General features: G+C 28.1%; 2 protein-coding genes across 4 annotated transcripts; both read left to right on the forward strand.

Moving 5' to 3' along the window:
* Window positions 1-600: 600 nt before the first annotated feature.
* LOC145199729 (rho GTPase-activating protein 39-like) lies at window positions 601-15,120 on the forward strand. Of its 3 annotated transcripts, XM_090081343.1 has the most exons (16): window positions 601-780; window positions 1,234-1,335; window positions 2,221-2,359; window positions 2,745-3,209; window positions 3,393-3,775; window positions 6,799-6,869; window positions 6,981-7,192; window positions 7,408-7,539; window positions 7,670-7,742; window positions 10,536-10,683; window positions 12,916-13,045; window positions 13,376-13,489; window positions 13,737-13,894; window positions 14,042-14,194; window positions 14,507-14,615; window positions 14,739-15,120. In XM_090081343.1, the coding sequence occupies exons 1-16, from the start codon at window positions 773-775 to the stop codon at window positions 14,931-14,933; spliced, it is 2,592 nt and encodes an 863-aa protein (XP_089937469.1). In that variant the 5' UTR covers window positions 601-772; the 3' UTR covers window positions 14,934-15,120. The 3 variants fall into 3 exon arrangements, with proteins under 3 accessions (XP_089937469.1, XP_089937471.1, XP_089937470.1); XM_090081345.1 differs by lacking the exons at window positions 601-780; window positions 1,234-1,335; window positions 2,221-2,359; window positions 2,745-3,209; window positions 3,393-3,775 and adding an exon at window positions 4,919-5,221; XM_090081344.1 differs by lacking the exons at window positions 601-780; window positions 1,234-1,335; window positions 2,221-2,359; window positions 2,745-3,209; window positions 3,393-3,775 and adding an exon at window positions 5,332-5,462.
* A 2,326-nt stretch (window positions 15,121-17,446) lies between these two features.
* On the forward strand, window positions 17,447-20,185 carry LOC149890598 (uncharacterized). Its single transcript, XM_090083399.1, has 2 exons — window positions 17,447-17,843; window positions 17,952-20,185. Exons 1-2 carry the CDS (start codon window positions 17,536-17,538, stop codon window positions 20,086-20,088), a joined length of 2,445 nt encoding a protein of 814 aa, XP_089939525.1. The 5' UTR covers window positions 17,447-17,535; the 3' UTR covers window positions 20,089-20,185.
* Window positions 20,186-20,429: the final 244 nt, after the last annotated feature.

Below are 20,429 nucleotides of genomic sequence, written 5' to 3' on the forward strand. Positions count from 1 at the left end.
ATGGCTCCCCTTTGAACTCTGGCTAATTTTTGGGGAAGAAGCATGTTATATAGTTATTTTTCTTAATTTGAATCGTGATTGTCAATTTAAATTATTTCATTTAAATCTTTTCGTAAATCTTTTCTTGTTTGAAAAATGCGCCTAAACGGACTAGTTCTTCTCAAATGAGCTTGAGAGACCCTACTCCGTTTAGATGCATTTTTTTTTTTTTTTAACTTAATTTTTTACTCCTCTGAAATAACGGAAAGCATTCTCATAAATGTATAAACACTTTTTAAATATTTGTAATTTTTAAAGGGCTACAAATAATAAAAGTCGCTTGTTTAGGAAAAACTCCAGGCCTTACTTGGTTAAAGTTTAACATAAGTAATTAATGTTGTTTGTGTAACTTTTCATCGCTTAATTTTTAGTAGAAGCGAAGTGTATTTTTGTATAGGAGCAGAAGAATATAACTCAGTGTATATCGTTTATCTTTAACATTGTATACAGTTTATATGTTGAAAAGGGTTAAGGGCTTTATCCTCACCGTTGTCATAAGTTTATAATAGCATTAATCAGCCTTTCATTTGTGAAGAAATTTTTAATGCGTATTCAATATTTATATTAGCCCTTCTAGAAACACCGTATAATTTATGTTATTGTTCGGTCGAATCGAGAGTTTACATTTTCTTTAAGATGGCGTTTAACGAGAACAGAAATTTTGCAATTATCATGTATAAACAACACCTCAATGTTGTACGTTAGTAATGCAACTTAATAAAAGTATTTAAGAATGGAGAGGTAAGTATTAGGCCTATATTTTTATGTCCTGAAATAGGCAAGTATTTTCTATGAAATATATTCGATTCTTGGACGTAGTTAACTATAAGTTGCTCATTGTGATAAGTAAGATGTTGCAACATTGTTAGATGGTATAGCTTTGCAATATTTTTGTATGCAATTGTTTTCAAAATCTAAATAGGTTCTGATAAATTTTGGTTTAGTAAACTAGTGAAGTAAACTAGTTTAAAGTAAAAGTTTTTTGTGTTTTCTGATCTTACAATTTTCGTTAATATTATCTGTATTTAGCTATATGCTAATTAAGATGTGTGTGTGTGTGTGTGTGTGTGTGTGTGTGTGTGTGTGTGTGTGTGTGTGTGTGTGTGTGTGTGTGTTGTCAGTGTTTGCTTCATGTTGTTAGAAAAAGATTCATGTTGTTAGAAGAGAGGTTTTTAAATTTATTTATTTATTTAGCTTTGAATGGGTGGAAATAATCGAACCTAGTCGACAGGAGCATATGTTTGCTAATGTTAAAACTGGCCAGTGTATGTGGGAACCACCTGAAGGTGTCAGTGTGTAAGATTGTTTTTAGTACTAGTAATATTATAATATAAACATCAATGCCTCAAAGTAAGAATGCATCATCACAATTTTATGCTTAGTGGAGAAAATGTGAAAACAAACTTTGAAGACACAGATCTTTCAAATATTTTAAAGAATGTAATTGTATTTAACATGTTAAATTTTTGTTTTGTTTTTATTTTTTTATTTTTTTCTTAAAAAAAAAAAAAAAAAAAACAATAAAAGAAAACTTTAACAAAAAAATCAGAGTAAATGGTAAGTAAGAAAACAGTACTTATGATCCATTAATATTATCATAAGTTACTAAGTTACTTTTTAATGTTTATCATATATATCTCTATAAATATAATCCTCTTTGCTCAGATGGTCACTAAGAACTTTTTTAAATATTTTGGTATCCATTTTTATATATTTGATTAAATTGTTATGAGCCCGCAACAAAATACAATATTAAATATTAGGCTTTAATCAAATATACAAAGTCACTACAATAACGACAACAAAGTAAGTTAAAAATGCAAGGAATAAACATAATAAATACGGTTTGCTGAAGCGTTAATTCATCAAGGAAGGGAAATGACGTCTTTTGATCAGAGCTTTTAACATATATAGCACATATCAACAAATTTTTTTGAAAAAAAGAAAGATTTTATTTTACATAGCTTGTTTTTATATGTTTTTGATAAAAGTAAAAAGATCATTGAAATAAATCTGTATATTTGAAAATGCCTGTTAAATAAAAGCTATAAAGGTAGTCAAATAATAGATAAAATGTATAAGAACAGTTACTAAACTCTGTAAGCTGTTGCTAAAAACATGATAGAGGTTTTCTAAAGTTACTTAAGTTGATATTATATTACCTTTGAATAATTTTTTCAGGAAACCAACTCACGCCAATCAATGGTGGGAATTATTTGATACAAATACAGAAAAAAACTATTACTATAATGCAACTTCTCAGAAAACAGTATGGAGAAAACCAAAGGATGGAGATATTATACCTTTATCAAATCTTCAGGTTAGGGCAAAATATTTATTTAATTAAATAAGGCAATATTGATTTACCCTAATTTACTGAGTTACAGGCTGAGTTACACTGTGTCTAAAAAATAAGAAGATGTTTATCACTTTTTAAGCATCTTTAAAAGTTGTTGTGGTCACTTATGAGTTGCTTTATTTTGAATTGTGTCTTTAAACATAATACTTATCTGCAAGTTTTAAACCAATATTTATTTTTTGCTGTCTGTTAGATTTTCAATACTTAAGTAATTGTCAAATTTATAATTTTTAACTGATGCTTATATTGTGTATGGTAAAGTATTATATTATGTATGGTAAAATATCTTTACTACAGTTAAGCATATACATTTACTTACATTACATTTTTAAATAATTCTTTTTAGATGTTAAAAGCAAAAGAAGCCTCTCAAAAGCTGTTGAGCAAACCGACTTGCAGTAGCAGTGCAAATGATCATGTTTCAAATGAATATGAAAATGTTGGTTCAACTATACAAGGTGGTTTTGATGAGCCTGCTGTAAATATGTCATCAAATGATAGTAATGACAACAGCGTCTATGAGAAATGTAAGGATACAACCGAAAGGCTTTCAATTAAAGAACAAAACACATCAGAGTTGATTACTAACAGACAGTTTCCTCAGTCTGAAACTGAAAAAAGTGCTCATGAGTTTTTACCTTGTGCTGGTCTTTCCCCTATACAACCAAAATCTAGCTATTCTTCCCTTCGTGCCAAAGCTCCACCAAAACCTCCCCGCTGTGATAAATCACTTTTTAATTCAAATGAGCTAACATTTTTGAACTCATCTGATGTTGTAGACGGCCATGTTGTAACTGAGCCAAGCCCTAAAGTGAGTATTAGATACTTAAACTTTCATATTTTTTCAACTTTTTTAACTTTTTTTATTAAACTTTTTTTTTAATTTTTTTCAACTTTTCATATTATTTATTTTATATTTCATATCATATTTTCATATTATTTCAAAGAATTGTTATTTCATTCCTCTAATGTAATATTCTTTAATATGTTTTAGCCTATGAGTCGTCCAAATTATTCTAAATCACAATCAACACCCTCTGAAATACAAAAAAGTAATGAAAGAGTTTCTTTTAACCACACTTCTACCAGCTCCTCTCCCAAAGCATCTCACCAAATTGGACAAGAGTCACTTCGTTTATCTCATACAGACTTTATAATTGAAAATTCATTTGATTGCTCATCCAGTGAAGTTCCATGTTATTCGAATATTCCTAGTGCACCTCCTCCGCCTGATGTAATTACAAGTGCAAAGCAACGTCAAATTTCTTTATATGATAATGTCAAGAATACTTTATCAGTATATGATAATGTGTCTGATGATGAGCCCAACTCACACAATAAAATTTCAAATGTGGAGGAAAGTAGTTTGGTGCATTTGTAAGTAATATTTATTTGGCAGAGGGAAATGTGATTTAGACTCACTGAAAAGTTAAATAAAACTAATGAAAAATGTAAAAATTTAAATTAATTTTTGTTAAAATAATTTTTATTAAAATAATTTATAATGATTAATATAATTACATGTAAAATTAGATTGAGTTCTTTTTAAGCCATATTATATTTCATTGATGATGTGGTATTGGTATAATATAGTCTTAGTGTTGTGTTACATCATAACAAACATATCCTTGTGATTTTGATTTTGAGTAAAAGAGTCACTATTAAAAAATACAAAAAGGAATTTCTTTCTTTAGTTCTTGAAACTTCCTTGCTACTTTACTGTCTTGCTAACTTTACGTTCTTTTATGCTTCAAAATTTAATGTTTAATGTTAACTGGCTGAGTTTATTAAAAAGTAACATTTGTCATTTTTAGATTTATAAATTTTTATATTTTGAAGAAGATAAAGATCAAAATGATTTTAATAATGGTGCTTTTGTATTGAAATATACTTTATGTGTGGTAGTTTGAGTTTAAGTATAAATGCTTCAAGTGTTAAGAATGATTAATAAGCGAGTCTAATGAATACAGTCACATTAATAATACATCATAACAGTGGAGTGTGAATTGATGCAAGTGGCATTGATTTGATTTTTTATTCATGTTTTAAAATCTTGTTTGCTTTTTAAATAATTCTTTAAGACAGCAGTTTTTTGTGGTTAATCAGTTTTGATAAGAACTTTAATTATTTTTTTTCTTGTAAATTCTCTTGAGTATTTTTAAATTTGTGTAATTATACCTTATCTTTAATCCTTCCGATGAAGATTGCATTCAAAGATTTAAGGGTCTTAAACTTTTATTTATTTAGAGATAAATATAGTTTAAAGTGGATGCTGGAGATTTCCTCATCTCCTAGTTTGTTTAATTGATTTTTTAAGTTGATTGAAAGTAAACAAATTTAAGCATCTATGAAATGTTTTTGTTAATTAAAGTTAAATAGAGTTCTTTGCTAAAGTTCACCTCTCAAAAGAACATTTTCTAAAATTAATCTCTGGGATTCTTGTTTTTAATGTTACAAAACTTACGAACTTGTTAATGGATGACTCATTTTTGCTTTAAAGACTTATAAATCTTAAGTTTTTTGTGGAAGCAAAGTATGAGTCATCCATCAATGAGTTTTCTTTTTTTTTGACATTCATCTGTAGGAGTTTAATTTAAGAAATTAATCATAATTATTTGAGTTTTTCATTTAAGAAGACTGCTTATAATTTTTTAAAAATACACAAAAACCTCTTAAAATTTCCAATTTTTAAACTTGCTCACTGTGAGTTCCTCACTCTGTGTATTTGTACACAACATCTAAACAGTTCATTCAGAATGAATGAACTATTCTTTGGAAAAAAAGGTGCTTTGGTTTTCTTTGGGAATGTTTTCATTTTCTCATGTGAGTTTTAAAACTGCAATCAAAAAATTTATTATAGTTTATTCCTTTTGATAAATAGTTTAAATAGCTTTTTATCAAGTTTTATTTTATATTATATGAATATTATTTTTGTATTTTGTAATATATTTTCTTTATTTATTTAGTCCATTTTAAAAAGCTTTTTGGCATTTAGTATTTAGGAATAATAAATATTATTTATGATGACAATGTGTATCCAGAGAGTTGGGTGCCCATTTTTCAGGTATAAAGTGTAAGATATCTGCAGTTTATGGTTAAAAATTTCTTATTTCCCCTTCAGCTAATAGAATAGTTTTATGACTTTTTTTATTTATGAGATTTAATTGCTACTTTGAAGCTGGCTACTTCATAAAAGCTTCATACTAGCTTCAAATATTTTTTTTTTTTACATGGTGGCTTTTTTTGCTGTTGTTTTGTCTAAAAGCTTCTTAAAATATGTTGCACTACCTCATAAAAGCCTTTAAAATGTCATAAATTGTTTTTTAAAAAGTACTTTTGTGAATGTATTTTTTCAGTAAAGCAAAATCTTGACTTTTTGTAATCAATTTTCTTTCTTTCCATCTATTTATAGCATCAAAACAACGCAATAGTATTTTACAATATATGTTAGATTAACCCCCCTTTTTAATTTCGTCTTAAGTTTTGCTGATATGATTGTAAGATTGTAATTTGAATCTCGGATCAGTTTCATTGATGAATTTTAATCCTATATAAAAGAAAATAAGGTTTTTATTTTTTTGAGGGCTTTAAAAGTTAATTTACTTATATTTTTAATAATTTTATTATATTATTATAATAATTACTTATAATGATAATATAATTGATATTATTACAATTACTCCACATTTTATATTATTTACATATTATTGTAATTACTTACATATTTTAATTATTTACAATAGTACTTTAATCACTTAATTTTACTTTAGTTTAGGAGACTTACTTTCAAAATTATTAGACTCTTTGAGAACTTACTTTTTGGATTGGGTTACTTATGATATTTTATGATACATATTTATTATAATGTATATATATATATATATATATATATATATATATATATATATATATATATATATATATATATATATATATATATATATATATATATATATATATATATCATATAGTATATAGTATATTAAAGTTTAAAGCTGACAATAATCAGAATATTTGACAAAAGAAAAATTACTTATTAAACATTTAACTATTTGAAAAGTAAAGGTTTTTTTAAAGTTCACTGCCCAAAACCCCACTTATGTTCTGGAAATTAAAAATGAAGCTAAATTCATATAATATTACAATTTGTATTAAAGTTTAAATTCCTAACAGTTTGATTTGTGGTGTCTATGACTGCTTAAAATGCTTTGAAGCATCACTTAATGTGAAATGAAGATTTTTTACATAATTATTCAATGTTATGTTAACAATTTCTTGTTTCAAGATTTTTATTGGTTCAAATTCTTTGTTTCAAGATTTTTATTGGTTCAAATTTATTGGTTCAAATTTTTTGAAATGTGCGTGAACTTTTTTTTTAATGACTAGTTTTTTTTTTCCAGGTCTCCCCCCTCAAATGAAGTCATTGAGTCAGGTCCAACTCTTTTTGGTACTGAACCAAATCAATCAAACCGTAAGTTTTGTTATTTACAGACTCAAAGAGCTTTTTTTTTGTTTCGTTTATCCTCATTTGGTTTGAAAGACTTTTATCCAACATATTTAAAATTAAGTTTATTTTGTAAAGGTACATCATGCTATGAACGACTGCATGAGCCAGAAACACAAATTTCTCAACGAATATTGTCCTCAGGAGAATCTGATCGTTTTATACCTGTCAAACGAAGTCCTTTAACACGGATGAAATCAGATCCTTTGGATGTTGAAAAACGAGCGAAATTTTCCAAACCTTCTGTAAGCTCAGATGTCAACTTTCGACCAGCCTCAATGATGAATTTAGTATGTTTTTCAACTCTATGTTATTTAATAAAATTCATTATTTACCAAATATTCTTAGCACTCATTAGATTGTTAAGGATATTTTGATTAATAATGAGTTTTAAGTAATGCAAAATAATGCAGCTTTATTGTTCAGGGCCTTTTAATATTTTTTACATTTTTTTTTTTCTTTTTAAATTTAATATTTGGATGAAAAAAATATTTCTTTGCTGTAGTCAATGTCTTCCAAAGGAAATAGAAAATTGTCATCAACTGAAGTCCCAGAAAGTGCTCCACCATTAAGTACACATCGAACAGGGTTGTTGCGCAGGCGAATGTCCATTCACAGCATGCTTTCATGGTCAAAGGTTAAATTATTGAGTAATAATACAGCTAGGATTTTTTTTTTTTTTCAAAACAAAATATTTCAAAAGTGGTAACCATTTTATGCATGAAACACAATGACATGTTTTATTGAATAAAATTATTTACTTATAGTCACCCATAAAAAAACCTATGGTTCTTACGCGTGATAAGCGTCTACGCAAAGAAGCAGTGGAGGTCTTTAAATGTGAGCTTATATTTCATTCTTATCAAAAATTTCTCAAATATTTTAATTATTGTCAAAAAACATTGTTCTAAATCCCATAGTTTTTCTAGTGGCAGTATAATTGAATGCAAGTTTTTTTTATATGTGATTTTTAACAATATAAATATTCACGGCAACATTTTTACTGCTGCAGTATAGTTTTTTTAGAAATTTATCTCTAATATTCATGTTTTAGTTACTTTAATTTTTGTATCATTTACTTGGAGCTCTTTCTTGAGAATTTTACTTTAAACATTAGCCAAACATATATGTTAATTTAATTAAATCAGCAACTCTGAGTAAAGATTCTTAGCTGATTAAATCTTTTACCTTTTTCAAAATTTAAAATTTTTACTTTTGTTAAGCTTTTGATATGTTTTTGGTGACACACAAACATATCAAACATCGCTGATTTCTTATTGTTAGCAAACATCGCTGATTTCTTATTGTTACCCAAAATTTTTAATGACAATAAAAATACTTGCATCAAAGTTAATTAGAATAAAAGAAGATAATTTGCTTTGGCTTCTTGTTACATTTTTGTATTTTACATAATATTGTTGAATTGTTATGTATTATTTATTTAACTTTAAATCCTTTAAAGTATTTAAAACCAAAAGAATTCTGTGATGATCGAATCACCAATCAGAACATTGTTCCCCAAAATTCTATTATTTAGCCCTAACCTCATGGCCAGAGAAAATCCTTTGGGTTGTTAAAAGAGTATGACTTGTAGTTTACAAAAATGTAAGCCTTGAAATCAGGCATTAAAGTATGCCTGAGAAATTTGCATTTGAAACTTCACCAAAGATAAGGTTTTTTTTATGGCCCAAATGACAACTCAGTTTTGAATTTTTTTAGCATATTTATTGATTCATTTTCTTTAAGGGATTGTTTATAAATTTTTTAACAAAGATATTTTAATATGTTATGTAACAGATATTTGATAAACATCAAGTTTATTATTTGATAAACATCAATTTAAGACAAAAATTCTTTTTAATTTTAAAGGATTTGAAGCATCATGCTTTGAGAGTAGCAAAAATTCTTCTGTTAAAATTCTTTATTTAATAACAAAAATCCTTCTAAATTATTGGCATATGAGCAAATTAAATGGATTCTTTATATTTGTTTGGCATTGAAGTCTGCTAACAGTGTTTTGTTTTGTTCTGAAATTGGAGCGAAAAACAAAATTGAAAATTGAAAGGTGAGCCATGTTTTCTAAATATTTTACTGCTTTGATGTCTTTTCTGGCAGTGACATTATTAATTGTAAGCTTTTTTGTTTGATCCAATTGTTCTAGGAACCCTGTTTGATGCAGATCTCTGGAACTGATGTTGCAATTGATGCTTATCTGCATGCACAAGATCCATCAAAGTTTTAACAGTGGCATAAGTTTCAGGCAAATCTTTGCAAATTGCAACCATCAACTATTGATTGACACCAGAAGCTTTAGAACTGTTTTGGTGAAAAAGATTTTTTGAGAATGACGTTGCTGATTCAAAAGTCTCTGAGTTATCATTCCTAAGCTCACCTTTAAAAATCCTCCACCTCCATTAATTACCATTTTGGTAATGTGATTCGAGCAATTATTTCCAAAGACTTCTTTGGTTAATTTTTGTAATTTTTCACGGAAATTTGTTTCATTTAGTTTTTTTTCCATAAATGTTATTTAAAGTGGATGCCAGCTTAAACATATTAGACTGCTGTTTTTGATGATCCTAAAAATCAAAAAATAATTAAAGAAGCAAAAATTAAAAACAGTTTAAGGTGATATCAGATGTTTGGTAATAAATTACATTTGTACCTAATTGAACTAGAAAATAATTCCCACCAGAAGCTTGGCTGATATAAATCGTTTTTTTTGACTCAAAATCAAAAGGCTCTGGCAGTGGAGCAGAACGCCCCTCACTTAGCCTTCTGATATATGATCTGCAACTTTCACGAAAACCTTTTGAGACATGGACATTTTTAAAATTAACATTCTTTTTCAAAACTTCCAATGCTTTTTGCTTAACAAATTCAGTTAATTCATGTTGAGCCTTTTTAAAACAAATAAAGCAGAAAACTTTTCAGTTTTCTTCATGGCTTCTTGTTAGAGGCATTTTGATCAATGATACTTTTTGTTCAAAACTCGTAACTATATACCTTAAATGCAAAGTACTCTTATTAAGTAGTTAATCTTTTAAAATTACTGTCAGATTGGTTAGATATTTTCCCTAATTCTTAAATACTAATTAAAACACAATCAGATTGAATCTCCATCACAATAAATTTCGGAAAAAATGTATAATTTAATAATTGCATGCTGTAAAAATGCAAAACTGAGTTGTTATTTGTGCCATTAAAACCACCTTATTTTTGGTGAAGTTTAAAATGCAAATTTCTCTGGCAAACCTTCCTGATTTCAAGATTTAAATATTTGAAAACTACAAGGTACGCTCTTTCATCCATCTAAAAGAATATCTTGGGTCATGAGGTTAGGGCTAAATGCATTTCTGGGGAACAGTGAGAAATTAAGAAATTTTAGAGTTCTTAAAAATATTTTTTATGTCTTGTTTACATATTTTGCAGTATGGTTCTTGAATAAAGTATTAGTTGTTTTCATTAGCTAGTTGTGTGTTTTAATAATATTTTCTCATATAATTTTAGTATCATATATTGTATACTACATTGAATAATATATAGATTTTTACATTGATTTATATTGAGTAATAATAAATATAATATATATTAATAAACAATGTTGTTTGTAATAAAATAGTATTTTTATAGTGATACTTCAGTATATGGGAGATAAATCAACTCGTAAAACAGCTGAAGCTTTGTCTGTGGAGATAACAACAAAAGGTTGGAGCACGCCAGTACTTCGTGATGAAATTTATATTCAGCTCTGTAAACAGACCACCGGAAACCTTAAAGCGTAAGCAAATTTATATTTAAAAACTAAAATTTGTAAAAACTTTTTCATTATTTTATTTGCATATATTACACTAAGCAATAAAGTAAATATCCAGAGAGGAAAAATAATGTTGTTTTTAAATGAAATATATGTGGGTTTTTTTTTCTTGTTTATATGACAGCCAAAAACCTCTCCTTTACTAAAAAAGAAATTTTTATCACTCTGTCACTTCAATTATTTTTTCAATATTTAGAAGCGAAAAAAAGATGCAAATGGTTATAACGCTAAAGTATTCCCCCATATTTCCATGAAAACCATTTTTAATTTAAAAACTAATTTTTATCACAACAGTAGGAATTAAAGTTCAATGAGCACAACAAAGTCTTTATGGTTTTTTATGGAATGTTGAGGTTTCTTAAAGAGCACAACATATTGAGGTTTTTATGGCTTTTTTTTTTATGGAATATTGAGGTTTCTTAAAGAGTGTAAAAAATATCTTACTATGCAAAAAGAAAAGTACACTTTACTTGTTCATTTTTTAATGACCTCTCAGTGTTTCTTTTTCAAGAGGTCATTGAAAAGATCTTTTCTTGAGATTCCGTTTATTCTCTCAGGTGCAATTTTAAAAAAATATTTAAGGATTTTCGCTTTTTTTTTTTAAATTTTAAATTTTTGAGAGAAAAAAAATGTTGCTCTAATTTTAATTGTAGCTATACATTTATCTTTCTTTAGTTTTATAGACTCAGCAATTTTTAAGTCAGGATACAGTTTTTAGTCAAGTAAGTTAAATGATCTACAGAATTGTAAGTTGTGCTCAACAAAGAAACTAGTCAATTTTATTTCGGCTGCTTTTACATGTTCTTCAAAAATTTGACCTTTTTTTATGCTCTGCAAATTGCCTCAAACATGGGATCTAGAGTTACCTTTGCTAGCCTGGAAGACACAGAAAAATGACACACACCCTAATAATTTGCTAAACATAATAATAACAGGAGGCTTAAATAATTTTTTTTGTTAATCACTAGATGAGGGAGCTTCTATTTCTTGTTGTCTGGTTGAGACAATTGCAGTCTGCCTTGTTCTAATAGCAATTTTTAAAATATATATGAAAAAATTTATAATTTCATATTATGTAATCTAAAGATCAGTGCCTGATAGAACTTGACAATCACAATATATTACTTGCGCTAGATACACATTCCCTTCAGTCAACTACTTGTCAGAAAATTTATTATTATATTGCTTCTCATACAACTTTGTTTGCTATGCTATCTCTTTTTCTTTTATTAAAAAAAAAGTGTTTTTTTAGTTGTTTTTTTTAATTTATCCCTTTTTCATATTTTGAAAGAAGTGCTCTGCTAATTGATCTAATCAGATCTAATTTAACAAGCTCTTAACTGTTTCAAACTTATTATTGATGAGCTCTTAGCTGTTGCACACATAATTGTATGATTACTAATAATGTGAGTCAGCAGGAAACACTGCATTGAGTTTCTTCATTTTTTAGTTAAATTAAACATATATTGGAAATAATGAATTTTCAATTTGTTTTTAATATTAACTTTCAACGAAAAACATGGGAAGTGTCTTTTCTGATAAAATTACTTTTCTAAAGTAGGCAATTCTCTAGGCCTGATTTCTCTGAAAATTATATCCTATAGAATTCTCTAAGGTTCAAGCACAGGGTCAAGTCTGAGGGAGGCTTTAATGATTAGAATTCAACGAACCATGTTCAAGGCAGTCCAGTTTTTAACCCTTTAAAATTCCGTAAAACTGGTGCTAGTTATGGATTTGTTTGTAACAAATTGTCACAAATTCTGTGCCAACAAAATGTATGTGATGCACAATAAGTAATGTTTCAATAAAATTACAGCAAATACTTTAATCAAAACTCTATGCTTAAAATAAGAAATTTACTAAAAATTATGAATTTCAGTAGAACTTAGATCTTAGTAAGTAAAATCAAAAATGAGTTGCATGATAAAAAAAAAATGTAAAAAGTAATAGAATCTTAAGGCTCCCCTAAAAAGTCATATTCTAAAATTCTCTAAATTTTTGCAACAAAAGTAAGTTATAAACCAACTAAAAGATTTTTAAAATTCTATAGTTTTTTAGTATAATTTATTTATTTATTTTAGTAAATGTTGTTGTAAATATTGTTGATGCTTGGTATTGTTAAATATTTTAATAAACATATCTGATAGATGTTTTATGAGTGTGGCTTTGGTATTAAATAGTTTCTTTTTTTTTTAGAGCAAGTTTAACGCGGGGTTGGGAGCTAATTACAGCATGTCTATCAATCTTCCCGCCTTCAAGCAAGTTTCATGCTTACTTGGAAGGATACATCTATAGACATCTGGAACCTGAAGAAAATAATACAACGGTGCTGAAACCTTTGTTTTTCTCTTCTGCATTTTTTTAAAGATTTTTTAAAGTCTGTTCAGAATGATAATGAACATGTGGTTTTTGAAATATTTCGAGAATCACTTTTGTGAGAATTATATTTATGTCCCTTTAAAATAGAAATTTATGGTTTAGAATATGGTATTATTCCGGACAGTCTTTATTTGTTAATTTAAAAAAAAAAAGTTTTGAAAAATTCAATTTATATAGGTTTATATAAAACTTCCTTTCTTCACTTTAAATTCATTTTTGAATTCAATATTTGTTAAATTTACTTTTTTTTTGTTAAAATTTTAAATTTTTTTTCTAGGTGCGTTTAGATTTGTACGCAAAACATTGTTACAAACAACTGGAAAGAATTTGTCAGACTGGAGCAAAGAGGGGGTTGAAAGGACCGACAATAGAGGAAATCAAATCTGCAATTGTAAGCAATTAACATTTCTGCATAACTTTCTCACGCAGGAGGTTTGGAAGTCGTCGAGGTAATGAAAAATCCTTGAGGACTTAATAACCATTGTATGAGAAATTAGGTGCTCCGCACCTTTCATTTCTAACTTTGAATAAAAATTTTGTTAATAGAATTCCTCTAAGATATCTTTGACGTCTCGATTGCTCAAATTTACTTATAGTTGTGTTTTATTTTAAAGTTATTTTCCTATAATAAATTTTAGAAACGCGTTTTCAATCCGTCAATGTTTGGTAATACTCTAGAAGATATAATGGAAATGCAAATGGAACATTATCCCGATAATAGACTACCATGGATTTTGACAACACTAACTGAAGCTATTCTCATGCATAACGGTCTTCAGACGGAGGGCATTTTTAGGTGAAATTTTTTTGACCTAAAAATCAACTTTATTTTAGGCATGAAGATCTTATTATAATTTTAAAAAACTCACCATGTTTTCTTTTTTTATTTATTGAAGAAAAATCTATTCTAAAATGAAATTTTATTTAAAAATTTTTTTTTCAGAGTGCCGGGTGATATCGATGAAGTAAATTCACTCAAAGTACATGTAGACAATTGGAAAACTCCATCGCACATGAACGAGCCTCACGTGGCTGCTTCTTTACTCAAACTCTGGTTTAGAGATTTTTACGAGCCCCTTATACCGCAACGCTTCTAATATCCTTTCTAAATGTTCCTTTCTAAATGTTTCCTTTCTAAATGTTTTATTAAAGCAGTGTTAATAGATTTTCTACTTTAAAAAGTTCAAAACATTTAAAATGTGAAGAGGCAGGACACAGATGAGAGATACTTTCAGTTTTAGAAATGACTTATAGGCTAATAATTTATCATGATGTGTAATATAAGAAAAGATAATCAATAGCAATAATACCGACAAAGGTTTTGCTAAATTCAGATGTCATATTTTTACCAATTGTATTTTTGTTTCTGGTAAAATCATCTTTTTTAGTTTCTTTAACATGTTCTTACTGACCAATGCATACATAACTGTGAAAACGTTGAAGTGTGCTTAAATATAGTGAACTCGTTACCAACTCTCAACAATTTAGTATTTAGTTATCTTATTCGACTTCTTCAGGTAAGAAATATTTTTCTTCGTCTCTTAATTTTGCTTTTTTTTGCGTCAATCGCTTTTATAAGTTTTGTTTACATTTAATAACGAAAAAACGAAAATAAAAACGAAGTGGCTGCTTTTCATTAGGCATTTATGATACCGTCGAATGTACAGTATTCTAAAATGGACGAAAACAATTTAGCAATGGTTTGGGCCCCGAATTGTTTGCGTTGTCCTTCGAACGATCCTCGAGAAATTTTTGATTGCACTCGCAAAGAAATGGCATTTCTCAGAACTGTGATGAAATCGTTGGACACTTCTTTCCTTGAGGGGGTTGTTTAAATATCAACTCGCTAACAAACATTTGTTCATCTTACTTCGTGTATTATGGGATTTTCCTGAACTTTTAAAAGCATCGTTTGGAGCGGTAAATTTGTCGGAGCTGTTTAAATTGTGAATATAAAATGTTTATTTTTTCTTTACTCAATGTAAGCTTTTTTCTGGAGTCTGGAAAGGACTCTTAATCTTACGTGTTGTTATTTCTTGCTAAACGCGTAAAGGCGCCTATACCTGCGAAAAGATGGTCTCAGATGAAAGCAAAGTTGCTCGTTTCATAGCATACTGGTAGCTTGAACATTAATTTTAAGAAGCATTTAAGTGAACGTTCCGGCCACCAAATGATTTCGCAACACTTGCTCAACTCATGAAGCCGACTTTAATTATCTTAGGTTTTAATGTCAGCAACATTTTAATAACGATCGAACTTTTAATTTATGATAGCAAATTTTGATTTATGATAGCAAATTTTGAGTAAGGTCTAACTTTAGTCTTAGGGTAGGCATGTAAAAAAACTAATATGACATTCTGTTTACGAGAGTTCAAAATAATCTTTGGTGTTTTTTGTTTTTTTTTATGAACTATTTAGTTATGCGTAACACAACTGACATTCTGCACAAAAATACAAATCAAACTAAAAGTTATACGGTACCTTTTCGACTTGAAAACATTAAAGTGCTGCATTAGATAAAAAAAAAAAAATCTGCTGATGGTATTCTTTTCTAATAAATTATTGTAAATATTTTTTTATTAAAAAAGAAATAATAGGGTGTGTTTTGAAACAATATCTTTACTTATTCAAATTCATACAGGGATAAAACACAAACACATTTTGTTCCATCCGTTATTTAAAGGTCAAAAAAAGAGCATTTTATGACGAATTTAGTGACAATTTTTCTGATCGTCCAACTATTTTTACATAAAACCCATGGTTGTGAAACGGAGTGGTAAATAACAAATACGGAGCATTTACAATTTACTACTCAACGGAGCATCAATAATGAATAAACATTTCCTGAAGATACCAGCTTAAAAACTGTTCTCACGTTTTCATGTTTTGAATTTTACTAAATGCTCTAAAATTTCTTAATAAAACAATACTTAAAGAACCTTTTTTCCTTCTTAATACGACTTTGATTTCATTTTTTTTACGCGACCATTATTTTCTATAACAGATTTTTTATTAAAAATTTAACCAGCCAAGCCATAATATTTAAGAATATTTAAAATATCATTTGCACCGCCATTGTAATGGATCACTTCTGCAGTCACACACATTTCAAGAATTATTTTTCTCTACAAGTTTGTGTCGATAATCATTATCAGTAAAGTTAACAAATAAGTATAGGATAAACAGCCTTTTTTATTTGATACAAAATCCCTTTATTTGTTCGAATAGCAAATCCATAAAAAAGTTTTCATTGACTTTACATATTTCACACCACTCGCAATACCTTGAAAAGACTTCCGCGTCTACGCACTTAATCATCACTTACCAATTGAATGAAAATGTATGGAATGGAGTACGAAAACGAGCAATGCTTTCTTGATGACGTTATGCTGTTGTCTCACACTCACAATAGAAAAAAATTGACGCAAAATCTTTTGCAAAACAAGTTTAAAATCAGTTGCTATGACGTCGCTTGGGAGATTTAAATGACAGTAGGAGTCAATCAAAAAAAAAATTTTTAAACTTAAAAAAATAATTCAAAAAGTCTCCTCAAAAGTCAACTTAAAGGATCAATTTTCCACGATACTAAAAAACGAAATAAAAAAATAATAAACAACTAAAAAAATTTTTTGTTTTTTTTTTCTTCACCGGGAACACGTGCCACAAGCTGCTGTGGGATTGAGTTTTAAAACTTTAAGTTCGGTTCCGGTATCAACGCTTTCGATGTCGATAATTAGTTTCGCTTCGTTTTTGGTCGGGTTCAAATTTAATAAAATTTCATTTCATAATACTATGCATTGTCAAGTTCAGTGCTATTTTAACGTTTTTAAACTTGTTTTCTACGAAAACAAGTTTAAAAAAGTTCATTTTGTGATTGAACTTTTTTTTATTTTATGCAACTGTACGTTAGGCAGGTCCGTTTTTAGGGGTCGAAAAAACTATAACTTTGACACTTTATTTTCCCATTCTATGTTGGTATACAAGACTTTTTCTGAAAAAAATTTTGAAAAATTTAAAATTTCCTGACCTCCCTAGGGTTTTGAATATTTTATATTTAGTACATTTTTAGTGAACTTTTTTTTTTTTTAATTTGCACTACCGGACTTATGCGGAGGTATAAGCACAGCGCGCAATAATTTATTTAATGTTAATTAAAAATTTAACTGCGCTGCGTTTGTAACTTTTTAAATTTAAAATGGCAATATCAACACGTTCAAATCACTGATCTCTATAATAACTGGATAGCGCAACTCCGAGCAAAACTTCTTATTTTTTGACGCCAAAATCACCATATTGGAAAGCCCCAAAAATTTTAATCCCGTAAGCTTTAAGTTCTGTTTTTCGGCTTATCGCTTTATCGCTTTATCGCACATTTCAGATTTCATTGTTCTGGGGCTTTCCAATATGGCGATTTTGGCGTGAATTTTGATATTAGAGATGCGCTATCCAGTTATTATAGAGATCAGTGGTTCAAATACTGAAATATATTTATTAGGACAAACCCACGAAATTGATTGCAGAAGTTTGCCTACGAAAGGCGACGTTTTAAGATATTTTTATCACTGCTGCAGATTACTAAATTTCAATAAAAATAAAAAACACACCGAAATTATATCCTGCCCTCTTGATATAAATCACGAGCTGCTTTGTAATGATAAAACATGTCAGCCCAAATGCGTTGTTTCTGCTCTTAGAAAACCGTGGCTTATGGGTGGTATACCACACATTAGTTGTAGAAGTATTAGGTAGCTATCGATTTAAATAATATTTATAGTTTATTACATAATTATTGATAATTATTGATGTAAAAATTTAAGCTAAATGACAAATAAAAATTTGTTAATTTATTTTAGGGAAAATGTTTCCAAATTAATATATCATCACAAGAAACTGGTATCATATCGTTCAAAAAAAACGGAAACACAAAAGCTACATGAAAATAGTTTTTTGGCATTAGAAAAAGAATTGTTTGACATAGGGCACCCAAAAGTTTATGAAATAATTGAAAAAGATAGAATTCGATCAAAAGATGCAAAAGAATGCGATATTTTGTTTTATGAAGACCAAAAAACTGCAAGAACAATGGTAATTGACAAAATAGACAAAATATATCAAAAAGTTTATTCCAACAGAGAGTTTCGCAAAAGGAAAGCAAAGGAGTTTGAGCAAATGGAGGAATCTACCACAAAAAACTCAAAGTTAAAACAATTTTCATCAAATAGCAATTGTATTAATGGAAATCAAGAGTTATTTTTGTTAGAAAATTTTGATAATGATAAACAATCAATGATAATTGAAAAACAATCAACTAACATAAAACGAAATAAAGTGACAGTAACAGTAGATATTGATGAACTTATCAAAAAAACGTCAACATTTTGTGGGCGTTTTGGAATTTCTGTTGGAGTACAGACAGGATTATTAGCATTATTTTTAAGATCTGGAAATATCAATCTTAATGAAGTAAAACTTTCAAAGACAAAAGTAGAAAAAATAAGAAAAGATTTATATTTAAGTGAATCAGAATTAATTAAAGAAAAAATAAAAGAAAAATGTAAAAATAGTAATTTAATTTTGCACATTGATACAAAAAAAGTTACAGCTTTAAATGAAGACTATATTTCTGAAGTAAATGAACGTCTAGCTATTGTTGTTACAAGTCCAGACTGGGATTTAAATACAAATGGAAAGCAACAGGATGAACTGCTAGGCATAGTTGAATGTCAATCAGGAAAAGGATATGATCAAGCATTGGCATGTTTTAATGTTATAAAAAAGTTTGGAATTGAAAGCTTTATAATTGGAATTTGTGCTGACACAACAGCATGTAACACTGGTTGTAATAAGGGTTGTATAAGTATTTTAGGAGAACTTTTAAATCGACCTCTGTTAGGGCTTCTTTGTAGAAAACATTCTCAAGAACGACATATTTTACATGCAATAAATGCAATCACTAAAACAGAAAGCAAAGGTCCATCAAAATCTATTTACACAAGATTCAAAGCTGCTTGGCCAATAAATTATGAAAATGTTAAAAAAAATATGGATCAGTTATCAAAGTTTCTGTGGTGCAAAGTTAGTGAAACTCCATTAGAAGATATGGCTAAAAAAAGTTTATCTTTTTCCAAGAAAGCTTTGGAACTTCATACTTTCCCCAGAAATGATTATAAACATCTGTGTCAATATGTCATTGTTTTTCTGGAAGGAAGGGAGGCAGTTCCTGGATTTATTATACACAAACCAGCTGCTGAACATGAAGCTAGATTTATGGCAGATGCTTTATACATTTTGGCAATGAAGCTTACTCAACCAATCATAAAGTTTTTAACCCTAGAGGAAGAAATAGTATTTTCAAAGGCTGCAATATATGTAGCTTCAGTTTATGCAAAAAACTTTCTTCAATCAAGTCAAATTGCTTCTGCTGCTCATAATGATTTGTGTACGGTTAAAGAGATGATAAAAATGAAAGATTTTGATGCTGATGTCCCTCAAGCTTTTATTTCAAGCTATCTTAGACACAGTCATTATCTTTCTGAAGAAACAGTTGTTTTTTGTTTATTTGATAAAAGTCTTGACAATAAAGTTAAAGAAAAAGTTGCTCAGCAGTTGTTAAAAACAAATTTACCTGAAGTCTTTAAACTTAAAAAGTTTAAGCCTGTAGAAATAAATGAAAATTCAGAACTTAATGATTACGTTGGTCAAAATTCTTGGCTAATATTTAAAATAGTTCCTTACTTATCAAAGTGGTTAGAGAGTCCACCTGATTTGTGGACTCATGATTCTGATTATAAAAATATGCAAAGGTTTATAAAGAGATTAGTCTGTGTCAATGACTGTTGTGAAAGAGCTATTAAATTGGTAAAAGACTTTATCGATTCAACAATTAAAGAGGAAAAGTTACAAGATATTTTACTGGTTTTGAAGGAACACAGAGTAAATTTTCCATTTTATAAATGTAACTGGTTCAAAGAAATACTTAATAAATTGTAAGAAAAGTTTTTATAAGAAAAATTTAACTGAATTTTTATGTATATTATTTACAAAACGTGTTTGTAAAACCTTTAGTCAAAGTATTTTACATTTTTAACAGTTTACTTTTATTTTTTATCTTTATTAAGTACAATATTTGGATTACTTATTTAACAAACTTATTAAATGCAAATTTTATTAAGTTTTTTAATGAATATTTAAGAGTATTTAGATAAATATACAATTAAAAACATAGTAAAAACCAGGTCTTTAAAAGAAACCAGGTCATATTTCAAAATGTGTTATCTCGAGAAATTTTAAATATTTCGAGCTCAAATTTTATACGAACCTTCCTAATAGTA

This window comes from Hydra viridissima, unplaced genomic scaffold (assembly GCF_058129835.1).
Source record: "Hydra viridissima isolate aposymbiotic clone 2 unplaced genomic scaffold, HvirCarnegie_v1 scaffold_3, whole genome shotgun sequence".
Classification (NCBI taxonomy): Eukaryota; Metazoa; Cnidaria; class Hydrozoa; order Anthoathecata; family Hydridae; genus Hydra; species Hydra viridissima.

What these genes read in the sequence shown, in the direction of transcription:
- LOC145199729 (XM_090081343.1), top strand. An exon ending in GCATGCTTTCATGGTCAAAG is followed by an intron (nt 7,540 to 7,669) that starts GTTAAATTATTG and finishes ATTTACTTATAG; the next exon opens with TCACCCATAAAAAAACCTAT. An exon ending in CAGACGGAGGGCATTTTTAG is followed by an intron (nt 13,895 to 14,041) that starts GTGAAATTTTTT and finishes TTTTTTTTTCAG; the next exon opens with AGTGCCGGGTGATATCGATG.
- LOC149890598 (XM_090083399.1), top strand. Translation starts at nt 17,536, where the DNA reads ATGCGCTATCCAGTTATTATAGAGATCAGTGGTTCAAATACTGAAATA. An exon ending in ATTAGTTGTAGAAGTATTAG is followed by an intron (nt 17,844 to 17,951) that starts GTAGCTATCGAT and finishes AATTTATTTTAG; the next exon opens with GGAAAATGTTTCCAAATTAA.